This window comes from Tympanuchus pallidicinctus, unplaced genomic scaffold (assembly GCF_026119805.1).
Source record: "Tympanuchus pallidicinctus isolate F22 unplaced genomic scaffold, pur_lepc_1.0 scaffold2, whole genome shotgun sequence".
Classification (NCBI taxonomy): domain Eukaryota; kingdom Metazoa; phylum Chordata; class Aves; order Galliformes; family Phasianidae; genus Tympanuchus; species Tympanuchus pallidicinctus.
The window spans coordinates 28,581,434-28,599,376 of record NW_026294721.1 but is presented as its reverse complement, the minus strand read 5'-3'; the positions used below and the strand labels follow the sequence as shown (position 1 = coordinate 28,599,376).

At 35.4% G+C, this 17,943-nt stretch overlaps 1 protein-coding gene across 4 annotated transcripts in view; it reads right to left on the bottom strand.

Moving 5' to 3' along the window:
- Positions 1-17,943, bottom strand: part of FAT1 (FAT atypical cadherin 1) — a 103,875-nt gene that overhangs the window by 40,278 nt on the left and 45,654 nt on the right. For all 4 annotated transcript variants that reach the window (XM_052682952.1, XM_052682951.1, XM_052682953.1 and 1 more), the window contains 4 exons: positions 10,731-10,792; positions 6,119-6,448; positions 5,381-5,591; positions 1,225-1,364 (listed from right to left, as the gene is read on the bottom strand). In XM_052682952.1, the coding sequence (XP_052538912.1) occupies positions 1,225-1,364; positions 5,381-5,591; positions 6,119-6,448; positions 10,731-10,792 (743 nt within the window). The remainder of the gene's footprint in view (positions 1-1,224; positions 1,365-5,380; positions 5,592-6,118; positions 6,449-10,730; positions 10,793-17,943) is intronic.

Sequence of the window (17,943 nt, the reverse complement as noted above, 5' to 3'; positions counted from 1 at the left end):
AAATTTTGACTACAGCATTTAGTGTTTTTGACCTATCAAATAAGGTGATCTCAGTGAAAGACTGTTTTAAATCCTAAATGTCCACAAGGAATATTTTTGCTCTGGCTGAAAGGACGACATACAACAACATAGGGTGAAAAAAACAGAAGAACATACACTGCAAAAAAGTTGAACAACAACAAAAAAAATTACATACATTACAAAGATATCTGTGAACATAAAAACAGCAATGCGTAGATTGCTCTTAGGTCTGTAACAGAGAGGCAAGTTAATTACAGGTAACATAGATACATCTTCATCCAAATCCAACACTTTTAATTCAGTAAATAAATCCTTTCTTTTCCCTCTGGAATAAAAGGAGAGCTCCTCTATGCTTACAGCTCCATTCACACCTATCTCTAATAAACCAACTATATTCAAGTTCTGGGCTAGGGGAAGAAATTAGATCGGGAAAACGGGATCTTCACAGTTCACTTTACTATGAGATATTTCCATTAGGTTACAAGAAGCTTCTGCTTTACAGAACTTCCTATCAGCCCAACTACAAATACTTGCCACTGCCATGGGATCTTAGTAAGGAACTGATTTAAAGACATTTGTCTTGTCAGAGATTGCCAAACACTCTACAGAAAGCAGCAATCTCTACCTCCACTGAAAGTGTTATTCTGGATGATACACAAAGATGCTGTTTTCTAAACATTGTTTCTATAAGCACATATGCAGAAGGAGCAACTCTATTTCCTAATACAGGAGTTGGATATTGTACGATTTGTCATCCACAGATCTTAGACAAAAAAATAATAATCAGCAAATCTTACAGTGATCTTTCAAAATCAAAGCTAAGCAATCATATAATATATAGGTTAGGAGGGAGTACGATAAAGTGGGGTAATTCAGGTAAGAAATATTAACCCTTTTCTTTTGAGTAAATCATGCATGAAAGGGCATTGTTTCAATTTCTTTTATTTAGCTAATGTAGGAAAATGACACAAATTAAAAGCTGCTGACTCAGATTACAGCAAACTAACAGACCTTCCACCTGGACTGTCAAATACCATGACTCTATGAATATCAGAATCCAGCTCTGTTTTACAAAAACTCCCTAAGTTATATATACAACATTCACTGTCCAGGATGCAAAACATAAACATAAAGATTGAAGGTAACTCCTCCCCCCATGCAGCTACAAATTCATCCTTCTACTAACTTTAGAAGGTCCATTACCTGAGTGCTGATAGATCTGGTTCCATCTGTTGCCTCCACAGTCAAGTTGTAATTTGATTTCTGTTCTGCATCAAGAGGTCTAGCAACAATGATAGTTCCAGTACCCTTGTCCACATCAAATCGACTGTCGTAGTTGCCACCTTGTTCAGGAAATTAGGAGAGGGAGAGGTTCATAAAACACAGTATCATTCTACTGTTTCATATATGGTCATGTTGTCTTCAGATGTTTAATGAAGGTGGAATTATATACACACATACTTATATATACACATTTATTTTAAACCCATTTTTTTCCTGGTAATACAATATGCTGCTACTTACAGATATTTAAAACTGATTAGTTTTGGATGAAACTGATTTGTCTGGCTTGTGGACAGTTAGTAGACAGATTCTTAGACAAGATTCTCTTTTTTAAATCAGAATTTTAAGATCACAAACTGTGGGAAACTGACAATTAGTAGGTGAAATGTGATTTATTTTATGGGCAGACATTCAGGATAGATAGTGAAAAACACGCTCTGTATCAAAATAAACAAACGATCCAAATAAGAAATGCTATCACATTTGTGTCTTTTGAATCAGAATATAAATTACTATACCTGTGAATATTGTGAATATATGAATATAGCCAAGGTAAAAAAAAGAGCTCTAATATCTCCAAAGGATACTCATGCCAAAGCAGAGTATCTGAAGAATTCATTATCCAGCCTCATCTGGGATAAGATCTCAGATGAGTACTAAGTGTTTAAATCATCAATGATTAATTATGCCTATCTCTTTCTGAAACAAGCTATCCTTCCCTGCAAAACTTTCAAATTGCCCTTTAAAATATAGTTAAATAACTGTGTAGATCAATAGCTGCATTTAAACATCTAATTGATTATCATGCCACTCTGAACATACTGTTATGAGAATACAATGTCCACTAAGTCCAAATATTGTTAATAATGATAAATACTGCAATTTAACTAGAATTGCTTTAGGCCTCTCAATAAGCTGTCTAAAATGGAGGATTTAATTTTTATTTTGGTCAAACCAATGCTAGATATGGCAAACCAACTCCTCCTGATTGTGTACATGCCTTCTTCTAATTAAATTGCATAAGGATAGCATTCAGATACAACCAGCATCCTCTTTTTGTTTATTATTTTATGAGTTTTTACATGTCGTGTTTTGTAAATCACTGAATGTCTTTTAGGAAAAGCCAAAGCTAGAAGTGAGAGAGTAAAATTTCAAAGTTGGCAAATTTATCTAAGAAAGAACAGTAAATACTGAAATGGGCCCCCATTCACTTTCAGAAAGTTCAACTTCATGACAGACATATCAGTTTAGTAAAGGTGGGCTGAATTCTGCTTCACTGAATTTAAGATGGGTAGTAACAAGGACAAAGATACTGATATTTTTCTAGTTTCATCAAAAGCCATTTCCTCTTCCTAGTCCAGCAGCAGTTTCCAAATCATATGAATGGATATGAACTGAACAGCATGAAAGACAGCAGCTTTGATTGGAGCAGGTTTACGTGAAATTTTTTATTTGGCTTTGTGTGAGATGTCAGCTTCAGAAAATGAGTCTCTAACTTTCATAGCTGCCATGCAACACCATTTTCTCAGGCAGCGAGGAGAATTTAATGTCTCAGTAGAGTCATTGCCATTTTAAGGGAAAAGCAAGGCGAATGAACCTTTTCATCTAATTTTCTCAATGCAATGACAAGCTCTGTAATCATCATCTTCCCTTTTCAAGGAAATCATAAAGACCTTCCCTAATATTTTTATAGCAGTGATGGTATCTGTTCATCCAGTGAAGCAGAACTCAACCCAAACTTCTGTGTCTGGTACACTGAAAGTGTAACAGCAACAGTTTTGGACAAAACCAAAGCCTCAAGTTCTGAATTGATGCCATATAAATGTAATGATGACAAAACAAAACAAAAAACGAACCTGTCACAAATGCAACTGTGAGCACTTTGATTTCCGAAGGGTTAATAAAATAAATAGTTTATAAATGTACGCTTTCATTTCAGATCTCATAATCTGGTAATAAATTATGTGATCTCAGCAGATACCTTCTGCTGTACAGTTCAGGTCACAAGCCATCTGAAAGATGTAAAATACTTCACTAGCAAGCTTGTCTCCTGGCTCAGCCAAAAAGAAAGAAAGCATGGAAAGCAAGCACAGAACACAAAGGAAAGCTGTCAATCAAATTAATTCATGCTATTAGAAACATTAGAAGAGGGCAGTAAAGTGACTAGCTATAAAATTAGCTGACAGACTGGCAACATGATCACATATCACACTTTTCAAAACACTTTCATCTAGAAAGCAGTCAAAATAATTTCTTTTACAGTCTATGGACAAGTCCTGTTTTTCCCCTTGAAGTTTTCTGTAGCTGTCTTTTTAAAAATAGCATCTGTTTTTTGCATTAAGCATAAAATAAAAATACTTTAAATGTCCCAACTGTGCTGCATGCTTTACAGCAGCAAATCAAAATGAAACTATCATCAGAACAACTTTCAGATGTATACAACACTTGGAGTGCATAGCAGTTAAAATGAACTGAAAAGAACAATAGAAAAATACATCCCCAATCGAGTTAACAAGTTCTACTACCAAGACCCCAAACTCTGGACTGAGACCACAAAGAAAAGACCTCTTCTATGAGTAAACACCCTCTCATCTTGGTCAACTACTCACCTTTTTCTGACATCTTCCCTTCCTTAACCTTTCCTTTAATGGTCTCATTCTGGTCTAAAGATATTTTTGTTTGCTTACTGGATGACCATATTTGAAATGGTACACAAAGAACCTTCTCATACTTCAACTCTACTCACTTAAGCTATTTTTGTATTTTTTCCTTTTCTGCTCCTATGTCTATGTGCATGTATATTTGGGAGAACAGTAAAAGAGTAGTCTCAGTCCCAAAATATCTCTAATAAAAATAGCTTTGCCCCTATGAGAACGCAAGGAGGCATCTTTAACCCTTTGCATTCTATAAAATTTTACAGATCTATCCACATATTTTGTCTAAATTCAAACTCTTTCTATTGGGCTATGATCAATTTGGACAGAAACTTTTTTTTCTCACGAATATATTAAAAAGAACCATATGAAAACTATGTAAGTATTTATAGATTGGCAGTGATATCAATCATGCCACATGCTGTTCATTCGTGAAGCATGCATTCAGGGAAGAGTTGTGTCTGTTCTTAGAAAAGCTTGAAAGTTTTCCGAGAACATCCTCAAGCAGTTAGTATTGGCATATTCCTGTTTCATGTATCAGTTTTACAAACTTTGTTTTTAACTGTTGCTGTTTTTAGCGACCCTTAGAATATATGTACCAATAAAGCAGACATATAAAATTATTAAATTTGAAAGAAATAATTTTTAAAAGATGCTCTCCTCACAACTTCACAACTTAATCAGGGAAAAAATTTTCAACAGTGACTACCATGAAAAGGTCCCTACTGTCTTTTGTGAATGTGATAGAAAATCTGTTTGATATGGCTATCTTAACACCAGAAACAGTTTACCACAGGCCTCACTCTTGATACTAAGCACTGCTGTTTGACTTGGTTTTCAAACGTAACACAGATCAGAACTTGTTTATAGTATCAACTATACAGTGGGTTCCTGAAGCCCAGTGGTCTAGAGGAAAGTCTAAATTTCAAAAATTACTATTCATTTTGTAATCACAGCATCTATGTATAGTCTTGTTACAGTTAAGAACACCACTTCCAATGGTAGAGGTTAAGATGTGTTACAACTGTAAAAAATATGTACAGGATGAAGTTTGTTGGGGTTAGGAACAGAAAATCAAAGTATTGAATCAAAGCAAGCAGACTGAGGAGCAGACCAAAAGAAAAGAAATCAGTGTGAATAGTATAGTATGTCTCAGGTTGCATAAACTGACATTTTCTTTCTTTCCCTGTCCCATAACTTATGAAATTGATTTGATCTGTTTTAATTTCACTGGCACAATATTTATAAATCATTTCCAAAAATGCAACAAATATTCTAAAGTGCAAAAAAAAGATATCTACAGCTGAAGACAGACCAAATTCTGATTAGAATAGTTAAGAAACCAAGCCACAATGAATCCTCCAGTATCTCAGAACCTATGCATTCGTTTCTAATAATAAAAGCCCTTAAGGCATCCTTACCCGTTATGTCAAACCAAAGTGGTATTCCAAGAGGTTCAACAGCTATTACACCAATCATGTGAGCAACTGGATCACTTTCCATCACCGTAAAAGAAAAAAATTCTTCCTCAAAATAAATGGGCTCTGTGGGTGGGATGGGCTTCGGAATCCATTCTATGTGAAGCCGTGTAGTTGATGATTTTTGTGGTCGACCATTATCTACAGCTTTAATCTGTGAAACAAACACATCTTTTAGTCTACAGGATCATATAAATCATTATGACACAATCGGAAAAGTAATAATAAGCTCTGGACATGTTTGTTTTTCTGAGATATATCCCAAAAGGATAACTGTCTCTCAAGGTGCTACTTGCCCCTCATTATCTAGGGAGCAAAAAGACAAAAAGCATGTAGCACCTGATAGTAGCATAAAACACTACCATAAATTCACTTTTACTTTGCTTTCTTCCTGAAAGGGAGTCAATATGATTGTTTATGCTCCCTCAGTATATTCATTATCTGTCAAGTTCTGGAAAACGGCAGCAGCTTCTTGGTTCTCTTTCTTGATACAAACATCTGAAATCATCCTTTAAAAAAAGAAAACAATCCATACAAAACAATACTTCTGGACCTGTTGATTCTTTCTTCAGATACTACAGTCTCTCCAGCTTCTCATCTGCCAGCTATTGAACAAAAAGAGATGGAAGTACAGATAAAAGAACACTTCACATATTCATGATATACAAGATTTTGACTCACTGAAAGAATATCATATTCCCTTGCTGCAGAGAATTTCTTTGACGAAACCACTCCAGTTTTTGGTTCAATAAAGAATTTGCCATGTTCATCACCCTCTTCAATGCTATAAGAGATCTCAGCATTAGGGCCTTCATCCTTATCTGCAGCAATAACTCGGTAGATCGGCTCTCTCCTTGCGGTCCTCTCTCGTTCTGGCTTTCCGCGCTCTGGAAGTCTGATTTTGTAGAACTTTTGCAAGAACTGAGGTTTATTGTCATTCTCATCTAAAACCTTCACAATCACCCGTGCAACTGTTGATTTGGCAGGAATACCATTGTCCGTTACTGTTACCTAGTTTTATTAAAAAAAAAATAATAATAAAAAAAATGCAGGATTAGTGCTCAATTCGACTGCAGCCTTTAACAATGCTCCTTCTAAATCACATTTCCCTACAGCTGTAAATGAATCCTCTAATTTCAATTACTTAAAGACTGTTGAATAAAGTTATCTGATAAATAGTTAGGAAAGAATTACAAAGGTTTTTTCAGCTATTATGTTAATGTTACGATGCTTGATGTATGCCATGTAAGAGTTGATTCTATTATTTTTTAGCATAGGTATACATTAAATCTAGTCCACAGTTTTGTAGCATTGTAACAGAAATATTGATTTTTGAATATAGGAACAGCACACATTTACAGTATTTCTTATAACAATTTCACTGTAATATCTTAACATACTTTCAGCCTAGTGTTTCCTTGCAACTTTTGAATTTTATCATTTGATTTTACACCTCAAAAAATGCAATTTATAAAGCTGTAATTTCCAAAATCTGACCGGCCTATACATTAAAAACTCTACATTTTAAGGACATAATCACTAACTTGTTTGAAATAAGAATAAAGAATAGCCTTTTAAAGGAATATACATAATTTATTTCCAAAGCCTAAATGAAATGGGAAATGAAACTAAGTCTGTTCTTCCAGCAGTAGTCAGTTTCTACTACAAAGCCACAAAATGAGTGAGAAATCTGCAATGTTAATGCTAGCACCAATACAATGATAGTTATACAGATAGTGAATAAAAATTCAATAAAATTAAAATATTTATTGATTTGAAGCTAAAAAACATAGAAAAGACATTACATACTAGAAACAGACCAAACTGATGTAGAAACTTACTTCATACGTAGCAATCTTACCTTTTTACTTTACTTCTTTCTTACTTAATCCCTCATCAATATATATTTATTTTTAATTATTATTCAACAATATTATAATTGCCAATAATTTATCAATAATTATAAGCTAATAAGGCATATATGCTAAGTTAATTTAGAACCTGTTTCAAAGAAGGAAAAAGATACAGAGGTTCCTGCCCCTGCAAGTGTGTAGTCAATCAGAGAGTTACAGAAGCAGGGCCATCATTTTCTGACTTCATTCTGTCTTCAACATAAAAATACAACATGGATACAAAGCAGGTCTACTGACTGAAGAGTAGAATTGAATCCCTGATGAAATCCCTGACTAGAAGAGGAATTTATTATTGATATGATTGACAATAGTTTTACTTTTGCATATAATCTGATATGCTCTTTTCTGGTCCTTTCCCATTTTTTCTAGGAAGAAATACAGAAATAGAAATGAAGTGTGGGTATCATTCCTAAGCACGTAGGAAATGAACAGGTGTAAATGATGACAGTGATTAATCATGACAAAACACGTTAAGCGACATGAAATGGAAATATTCAAGCTCATCTCTAATAGATTGTACAATTTCAAAATATGATTATCTGTTCTCTTTAGTACATAGAATTGAACAACATCATGTATCTTCTAGTTCACAAAACCCATACATATCAGAAGAGGAATTTTCAGAGAGTACAGAATAACTTGTTAACATAATACTGCCCTGAGCCAAGAAAAAAAAGACAAATTGTAGTTTGATTTGATGCAACAGGAGACGCTACTGACATAACAAGTAGAACACCAAGATATAAGGGAATAACGTGAAATTAACTCTGAAATAATTGCATTAGAAGTAAGTTATCCAACTGGCACTCAGAAAATAGTTACAAGCTGAGAATAGAAGGAATGGGACATACTAATTACTACTACGTAAGCAAGAGTGCAATCAAATATCACTTTTAATAGCAAACAAAGAATAAACCTATCAACCCATCTGGTCAACATTTCAATACTCAATTAATTAGCCAGATGCACAGCACTTGAGGTTCAAGTGGCTTATAATACTGTCCATCATTCTGTGCATTTCTGGGTTTCTTTCCAACCCATTTTCAAAGATGTCAACATAAAACAAACAAATGGAAAAGCTGCTACTTTGGGCCACATTGTCACTATCACACTGCAGTTAATGATTTTGGCATTGGATGCTTAGCAAACTCTTATTTAAAACTTTAATAACTAACTGGGATTCTAAATGAAGAAAAAATGATGAGTTATAAAGAATGCCACTAGCAAGTAATCAACGTTCTAAACTAAGTGCAATCAGCTTAATTCTTTATGGCGTACACTGAAAGTAGACTATGTACCGTTGTGTGACACTGTCTGATACTGCAACCTTAAAAAAGCCTGAGTTCTGTACATGTTACGATATCTTGTAATAATATACGATAAATTTGCTCAATTTCTATTTATTTATTTATTTTATTGTAATATCAAAAGGCAAGGTTTTGTTCTTACAGATTGTGTTGGCAGGATGACACCAATCAGGATCTGGAACACTCACATTTCTACGCAACTTTACACCACTAGTATGAACTCTGAGAAGTTATGACCAAAACGATCAGCATTTTCTCAGATGCTGACTAGGTACAATCTAAGAATTCATATAATTCAGGCACCATTCTCAAGAGGTAACTTGGACATGGCCAGTCTGTTCTGGGGATCTGTTATACACTTTCAAAGCCATACTATGCCTGGTGGTTTCAGAGCCAGAGAATGATCCACAGCTCAATTTATTTAACTGTATAAATCCAACAGAAAAGTCAGTACAATATGCTATGCATAGAAGCAGAAGTCATTAGATACCTATTTTACAACCTATCCACATAGAAGAGGGTCACAGAAATGAGATACAACTGACATTAAATGCTTTAGGAAAATGACACAAGCAGATTTCAAGAGGCAATTTAGAAGTGAATAATATGGTAGCTTTATAATTTACAGGAATAATGTTGCTAGTAGTAAACCAGATTTGCCAGTTAATTCACTTTGCTTCTACTGCTTCTACTAGAAACACACTGCAGAAGAAATTCCACCCTACTGCTACTACTTAAGTGCAAAGAGTTCTTTCCAAAGCTGCTACCAAAATGAAAACTACAATTAAAATTTGCCCAAATAGCTCTTTAAATTTAGTTTTCAGTACATGAAAGCGATAGAAAAGAGCCAGGAACACTGTATCTACACTGGAGTTCTGCAAAATACTATTTTGTGCTGTCAAGGCTTTCATTCCCCAAGTCTATGCAGTCTTTTGTTTGCATTTCTATCAGAAAACATTTCCACAGATTTCACAAACACTGAGGAAGTCCAGACTTGATTAGATAAGTTGGAAAAAGAACTAGAGAAGCTTTAAAGTTAGCTTTGATTACTCAACCTAGCAGTTCCCTACCTTTATCCCGAAGAAAAAGCACAAAAGAGGATCCAAATCTTAACTATAATATTTATAGTGATGGTTACATCTTAAGTCCTCACTGCAGGTGAAGGATAATGCCTTCACATTGCACGTCAGAGAAGAATATCAATTACATAAATTCCAGATATCAATTAAATGAGCTAAATAAAATGATTTGGGTGCAAATTTTATGTTCTTGGACCCTACCATCCACATTTTGACAACTGATCTACTTAGAATCATAGAATCACTCAGGTTGGAAAAGACCTTAAAAATCATCAAGTCCAACCTCAACTTAACTATACTGCCCTAACTAACAACCTTCTGCTAAATGATGTCCCTGAGCACCACATACAAATGGTTTTTAAACACATCTAGGGATATCAACTCAACCACCTCCCTGGGGAGCCTATTCCAGTGCTTAACAACCCTTTCTGTAAAGAAGTGTTTCCTAATATCCAACCTAAACTTACCCTTGCGCAACTTGAGATCATTTCCCCTGGTCCTGTCACCTGCCACCAGTGAGAACAGACTAACCCTGCTCTCACTATAAGCACTTACATGATTGATAAACATGTCATGCAGAAATAAATGTCTACTCAATCTTTTTCCATTCTCAGTGTTTATAATAAAGTTTCTGCATTGCTTGTTAACTGGTCAATATTCAAAAGGGTGATATTGACTATTCTGAAGAGAAAAAAGAATCATCCTTGTAGTAATCATATCTTTGTATTAATTGAAAGAAAATCTTGGTTTGCAGAAATAGAAACAAAATATTGCCTTCATCTGTATCTTCATTCTTAATAAAAAGTCCCAACACACTGATAGTATTTAACAGATAGTATTGTACACTGCAATATATTTCACAAACACGAAAGCAAATTACTTCCAAATCCAGTTCTCTAAACTCTTCACGTGGTAATCAAGTACGAAAAACCTTCTGAAAAAGAACAATGAACTTACAGTCACTGTCAATCAGAGAAGCAAATAAATTGTTTACCTCCAATATGTGTTCTGCCTGCTGCTCCCGATCTAGTTTCCTAGAGGTGGTTGTAATTAGACCTGTAACATGAAACAATAATTATTTAGATCCTTCAAGAAAATAATCTGGATGGGGGTTAGGTTATGCTCATAGTCATTGGTACATGCGATCTTAATTTCTTCTTAGGTGGTCTGCTCCATTTTTGCAGCACATGAATTTTCATTAAAGGAATGTCGGAGGGGCTTCCAATCCTTAAGAGCCATACAAAATGTTCTTTGTTACCTGAAAGCTGAGCTGCAGTAGCCCTTAGACAACAGACACAGTTCTGTTTTCCAACACATTTTGGCACATCATGTTTCTGACAGCAGACATGGATGTTTCTTTCACTAAGTCTAACTTTCAAAGGGGTGCACCTTATTAAAAGAGTGATTCCATACACTATGCAAATAATTTGAATAATCACTTCAAGAGAAACATCCACCTGTGTTTTTAGCAACATGGATGACCTGAAGCGATGCACTTATGCTGGGGAACAATAGTCTGTGTGTGCAAAATGGAGGACTCAAACAGTATTGCTCATAGCAGTAATAGAGAAAGAGAAGGACTTTTTGGTGCAAGATTTCACATTTGCTGCATGAATATGATACAAGTTTGACAAAATATTAGGATGATATTACAAGTTTTTCTTCAAAATTAAGAAAATGAAAAGTTGGTAAAAATACAGTAAAAATCTAAATGCAAAAATATCCTAGCAAAATTAACTCTCCCTAACAGCAATTTCAAAATTTCAGCTACTGAGCTTCATAAGAAGTTAACTCAGTCAACTTTCAATTACAACTGAATGTAATTGCTCATGATGGGGAGTAATTGTGCCAGGCATGCAATGATACAAGAGAGAGAACTCTGAAAAGCCAGGTTGGGTCTAACAAGATTTCCTAGTTCAGGCTTAGTGCCAAGTGAACACACCACTGATAGCATTTGTAGGGCCAACTTGTACCTGCAAACAGTTTAATGGCTTTTGTGTGGCAAAGAAACCAAACTAACAGCACCATTTGTATTCAGTTCCTGGAAACAAATAATCATTAGCTCAGATACAGCACTAGTTCTGTCTGTCTCAAGACACTATTGTTGTCCAAACCACCCAATTTTCACTGCACTAGAAATCCAGCACATGCTATTACAACACAGTTATTAGTCTGCTATAACAAAAAAAGTTTCATTTTTGTCTCTCAATTGATAAAAACAGAGTATCTAAGTAAGAAAAACATCATGAATAAATATTACAACTTTGCTTAATAGAAAAAGGCCAACAGAAACAGAATTGTACACCATCTGTGCATAGCTACACAAAGTTCCTGTCAAAAGAGACTTGTAGCCTATATATTCCAACAAAATAGACAGCATGTACTAAATAACATGAAAAAAACATATATAAGGCAATTCTATGGCTGTCAAATACTCAAACTATTATTATTAATTAAAAAAATAGTACAAACAACAGTCATTTCAATTATGACCAAATCGGCCCTTGCTTATCAAGAAATTTAGTTTTTCATTTTATCAAGTCCATCATACACTTAAATATTCCAAACAAAGTTCTATTAACTTTTTCTACTTCATGTTTTTATACTTTTAAAACAGGTAGAAGACTTGTATGTTATTTTTAGGATATCTATTTTTAGTATTATGAAGTAATCGTCCTTAATTCCAAAGAAAGTGGGAATGAAAAAAAAGAAAACAAAATAAAGAAAGAAAAAAGGAAAAACCATTGGGGTGGTACTGTGAATTTAGGAGGGGGTGGAAGGTACATAAAGTTTTAACTTTTACGGGGTAACATTTTCCCTCAGAGATCACAGAGCTGTGAACAGTGACAACTAGAAATATTTGCTGTCACATTCTAAATAAAGTTTTCTCCTTACTTCCTGACTGAGGCTGGCCAAGCCTCCTTGTTTCTTTTTTATAGGCTCTATGGGGAACTGCACAGGACTGTTAATTGGAAAATAACAAACGGCAGAGCAGATGCCTCAAATGATTTCACAGAGCAAAGGGACTTGTAGGTGACTTCAAGAACCACAAGCAATTTCAACCACTCTTTTTGAGTGAATACCCCCAGAGAGATTCAGCCTGAGACACCCTATGAAGCATTAATCCCCTAAAGCTCACCAGAGTTGCAAGGTAAATTTCAGCACAGCCACTCAGGGAGTTAGCTGTTGAACATCGGGGTTGAGGATGGAGAGGATCTAAAAAAGCAGAAGAATAAAGTAATTCCAGGAGAAGTATCTCAATATGTTTGCATTTTTATGAATATACTTCCAGTATTCAGTGCGCATCCACTGCACAATGTTAGATTCCATCTCTCATGGCAGTAGCAAGTAGGAAACTGCTAATAAAGGCAAGCAGAAAGACAGTACTTTCAGCAGTTTCCTATCCACTTTTTCCCCAGGAGAGTCATAAAGACTGGATCCACTGTTGATATAAATGCCAGCTTTGGGGGTAAAAAAAAAAATATCTCTCATTGCATGTGCTCCAAACAGAATCACATCCATAGTTCCCCTACTCTAAGTACTGTACTCTGTTAAAGAAAATCTAATTCTATATATAATTTCTGTTAATGAAGATGGTCAAGACAACTCAAAAAGCTAAGCAGACAAATATCCGGTATGAATAAAACATACAATGCTTTCATTGGTTAAATCCTCCAACCTTTTCAAACAAGCATGCCACACTGGTGTTAAAACACTTCAGACATTAACAGAAGGGCTTAGTCTTCACCATATATATCCTGTAAATTCAGCAGAAACTAGTGCCAACAAAGGAAATGTAACACTTCTGGATTTAGAATCACATACACATGCATGACATTCTTTTTATTTAACCCTTTAGTGCTAGCCACTTTCCTAAGTGAAACTTCAGCTTGAGTAAAAAATGACTGCCTAAAGCTTAACACTGTATAAGGCTTGGTTACAGCAATCATTAAGATTTTAATTTTTTTTCCAAATTTCTGCATGTTCTAAATGCTCAGTGTAGCACTAAGAGGTTTAATTAGCTGGTAGAGCTTCTCAGAATTACAGACAATGAAGTCCAGCAATCCTACGTACTCTAGCACTGTGGCTTCTGTGACTGCCCATTAAAGCAGCTGGGGAAAATTCTTGGACTTCATGTAAGTCAGCTCCGTGTTACAGAAGCCAATATTCTGCTCTTTCAACTGCAAATTAAAGCTCTCAAACTTTTAGGTTGAAATCCCTCTCTTGATCCTGTAACAGTTCAGTTATCTTTTTGCCCTGCCCCTTGCTCTATGCAAACAAATGAAAATCCATGCCTCTGCAAACACCAAATTCTCATCTAATCAATAAATGCCCCCATTCCCAAGCTACCTGTCCCTATTCTGTCCAAGAAACAACCAGCAAAGCCATTCATACTAGTACTATGAAATGCCCACCATAACTGCAGTAAAGACTTCTGTATTCTTCGTTGTCTGATGCTACTACTACCTGCACCACCCAAACCACCATGAACCTGCTGGTAACCTACCTCCTACATCTTTTATCTACAGTGAAGCTTCTCAATTCTAATCAAGTATTCTAAAATACATATCTTAAACACATGAAAAAGGCAACATAAAAGGAAAGCCAAATTTCTGTTCTTAAATGCACAGTAGTATATTGTGTTACAGCATCTGACACACACTGGGCTGCTTGTCTGGAATTGTGATGAACCCTGGCTACCTAGATACTAGTGCTGCCAAACAGAGATGTGACAAAGAAAGATGATTTTTAATTAATCTCCGAAGAAGTGTGTAACAGAATCCAGTTACAGTTTTGAAATCCTTATTACATGTTGTAGAGAATCTCTTCACTGCTGAATGAGAGAAATGAAAGATCACTGTGACAAAGCATTCATTTATAAGCAGAACTGACTCACAGAGCCTTGTTTTGCAGTCACACTTTCTCATTTTCTTTCTGCCTCCCCTTACCACACAACACTGCTTCTCTGCTCCCAAAACACAACAGGAACATTGAGCTCCAGTAATTTACATCTCTATTATTCCACCTGGGAATCAGTCGACACTATGTCAAGATGGGTCAGGCTGCCTGGGGAAAACATAAGTTTACAACAAACACTTCTAAGCTAATGATGAATAAATGGTATCTCTAGTAAATTGGTGCAATCCTTTCATTCAGTAATACTTCAAAACTCACCTCAACAGTAACATTTTTGTAGCAGCAGCTGAATAATTTAGTCTCTAAATAAAACCACAGCTGTTCTGCCTCACTAGCTGGAGGGGTGCTGTAATGAACTGAAACTAACTGTAAATATCCATTAAAAAAATGCAAAAAACAACATCAACATGCCAGGTAACACAACTGCATTGTTCTCCCTCCTTATTCGCCAGTGATTACATTCTGAGGATATCTACAGTTGGCTTCAGGTTTACCGTGAAATCAGAATAGCTAGAACTGTATCCAAACACAATTTATTTCAGATTTCCATTTTTAATGGTATTAAAATAGACAAAGTGCAATTAAATTATAAAAATAGAAATAAAACTGCTACATTTGGAACAACTACAAAAAATAGCACAAGGGAGCTGATATTAACAGAGATTTATTCTGTCCCACATAAGCTTTCATCTCAGCGCCTAGTTATATCCCATTACCTCTGCATCTCACTCCCATATCTGAAAAATAGCACCTCAACAACAACCTCCAATCAATACTGAAATGGCAAACACTTTTAAAAAATTGTAAAACAGTAGATAGGCACCACACTAAGAATATTAACACTATGCAATTACACACCTTCATAGAAAGGGTTGTTGCAGCAGTAACAGAAATTATGATCTCTGCAGGAAGAATTTAGCCCCACTTAATGACTACCAAATATTCTCTGCTACAAGTACGCATTTATAGGTATGAAAATACACATAGATTTTTCAACTGCACATTTATCTTGAGATAGTGAGGGCTCTGGATATCTTCTCACAACAACAAAAAAGCCACCCTTCAGTTGGTAAAGATGCATGCACTGGATGGTTTTGCTTGTGGGGGAGCTACGAAAGGAACAGGTGAGCCCTGAGAAGGAAGGGTGCTGTTTTAATATTTATGTTTCTAACTCCCCAAATCTATTTTAATTGAGAAAGAATGAAGTTAATTTCTCTCAAGTTGAAATTACTGCTTGACAATGATGGTAGTCAGTCAGCCAAAACCCCTGCCTCTGTCACAATCAATGAACTTTCTCTTCTTCTGGTTTTCCCACTGTCTCCCCGTTCCTACTGGAGTGAGCAGCTGAGAGTGTAACCTTCCACAACTCAGACACTGAAGCAGGTGACAGGTCAGTAGACTTGACAACTGTTTCCAGTGAGTTTGAACTGATAGGCTTAGTTTCAATGCAGTATAACAGTATTTGAATTGTACTGCTTGAAAATAAATACAGCTTCTCTGATATCTGAATGCATTGGCACTCAAGGCTTCAGGAAATGGAAAGCATATATAACGGTTTTATCAACAACTTCAACAGATACACTGAAATTAGATCTGATAAGAAAGGTCACAGTTCTACAGCCCCATTTTCTTGATGAGTTTTTTGTCTTCCCTATTGAAAGCAAATCATAACCAGTCAGCAGAAATGATTTTTCTAGACTGCATTAGTGTAACTCAATTTAAAGCTTTCCCTCAGTTTACTTTAATTATTTACACTTTCATCCTTCAGTTTGAGATTCAAATGGCAAATTACCAATGAATGTTAAAGCAATTATCTTGGGATTTTCTTTACGGCATCTTAACGCGTGCATCAGCACGTGAGTTTAAGTATGGATTTAAAATTCACATGTGGCTATACTGATAATCTAGTTTTGACTACTGCATAACAGAATCCTAACATACTGGGTAAACTACACCAAACATTCTATATGTTGATGGTCAATTATGTCTCCTATGGAGATAAAGATGTGTTATGCCCCTATGTAGGATTTCCTACTGATCATTTAAAAAACAGTGTATATTACACAATTCAAGCTTGCAGTTCCTTCCCAACAGAGGAATGTACTCTTCTTTTGTCTGATACACAGTCCACTAGAATCAGAAGCTTCCTTCTCAGGGAAGCATTTATCTGATCAAGTCACGTCTTTTGTGATAATTAAATACAGTGAACTTCTCAGGAAGATCTCTTATGACATTGTTCGGAACTTCTTTCAGTATCTGAACACTTTCTGAAAGGATGGACAAAATGATTGATGAGCACAATGATTGTTTTATCACTGCCATGGAAAGACAAGTAATTTTTTTCTGTCTTCTTTCTTTCAATTGATTTCAAGTTTACAATCAACTTCACAGTGACCACCAGAAAAAGGTTTGTTTTATTTCTAACAGAATTCTTAATTGTTACTGTGTTTAAATGCATGCACTTTTGGCAAGACTACACTCAAATCTTGTCTCTATGTAAGCCAAGAAGAAGGCTTCACAGCCAAAGTAAACAAACAAGTTAATAACAATAAGTCAGTGGAAAGTATTAGCAGAGGGATTTTAGTTTTATTTGAAAGGTAGATTTCAGCATTACAGCTGATAAAATATAAATTGTATGTCCTACATACAGACGATTTCAAACTCGACAGTAAAACGTTATAATTTATCAACATTATGCATGCAGGCTGATGAATTCAAAAAACAAAAATCCTAACCATGATACTAGAGAGTATACGATAAAAAAAGGTCTACATGGTCCTAAAGATTGCTTTTTAGTAACTTGACTTCTTTTTCAAACTCTTCCATGCCCTAAGTACTTTACTAGCTCTCAGTAAAATCAGCAACAGAATTGAAACCATGATTTTCAGTCAGGATTACCAGAATGAACCAGCCATATCATTTAAATGTGGTTGTGTCTCTTCTGCTCTTCTTCTTCTAACAAAAGACTGACAAGTGTAAAAATAATGAAGCCACTGAGGCCTTCTTTTTCCAGTCGCTTGTGTTCAGTAGGTTTTTGGAGGTAGCTGATATTCACTTGTGTGGCATAAGGAATGCTGCTTTATGCATGACCAGGTTATTTTACAAAAATAAGATGTACTACCCTATAAACAGCTAGCTTTAGAAAAAGTTAAACAGGGATCCACTCTTGTAAGTTGTGCTGAAATCAGTCTTCCCTTCCTGTTAAATATAGGATGATAGCATTCAGCCAGCACCATTGTTCAGAGCTTTCCCCCTTCACTTCCCACCTGCAGCTGCTAAGGCAGAAGGAC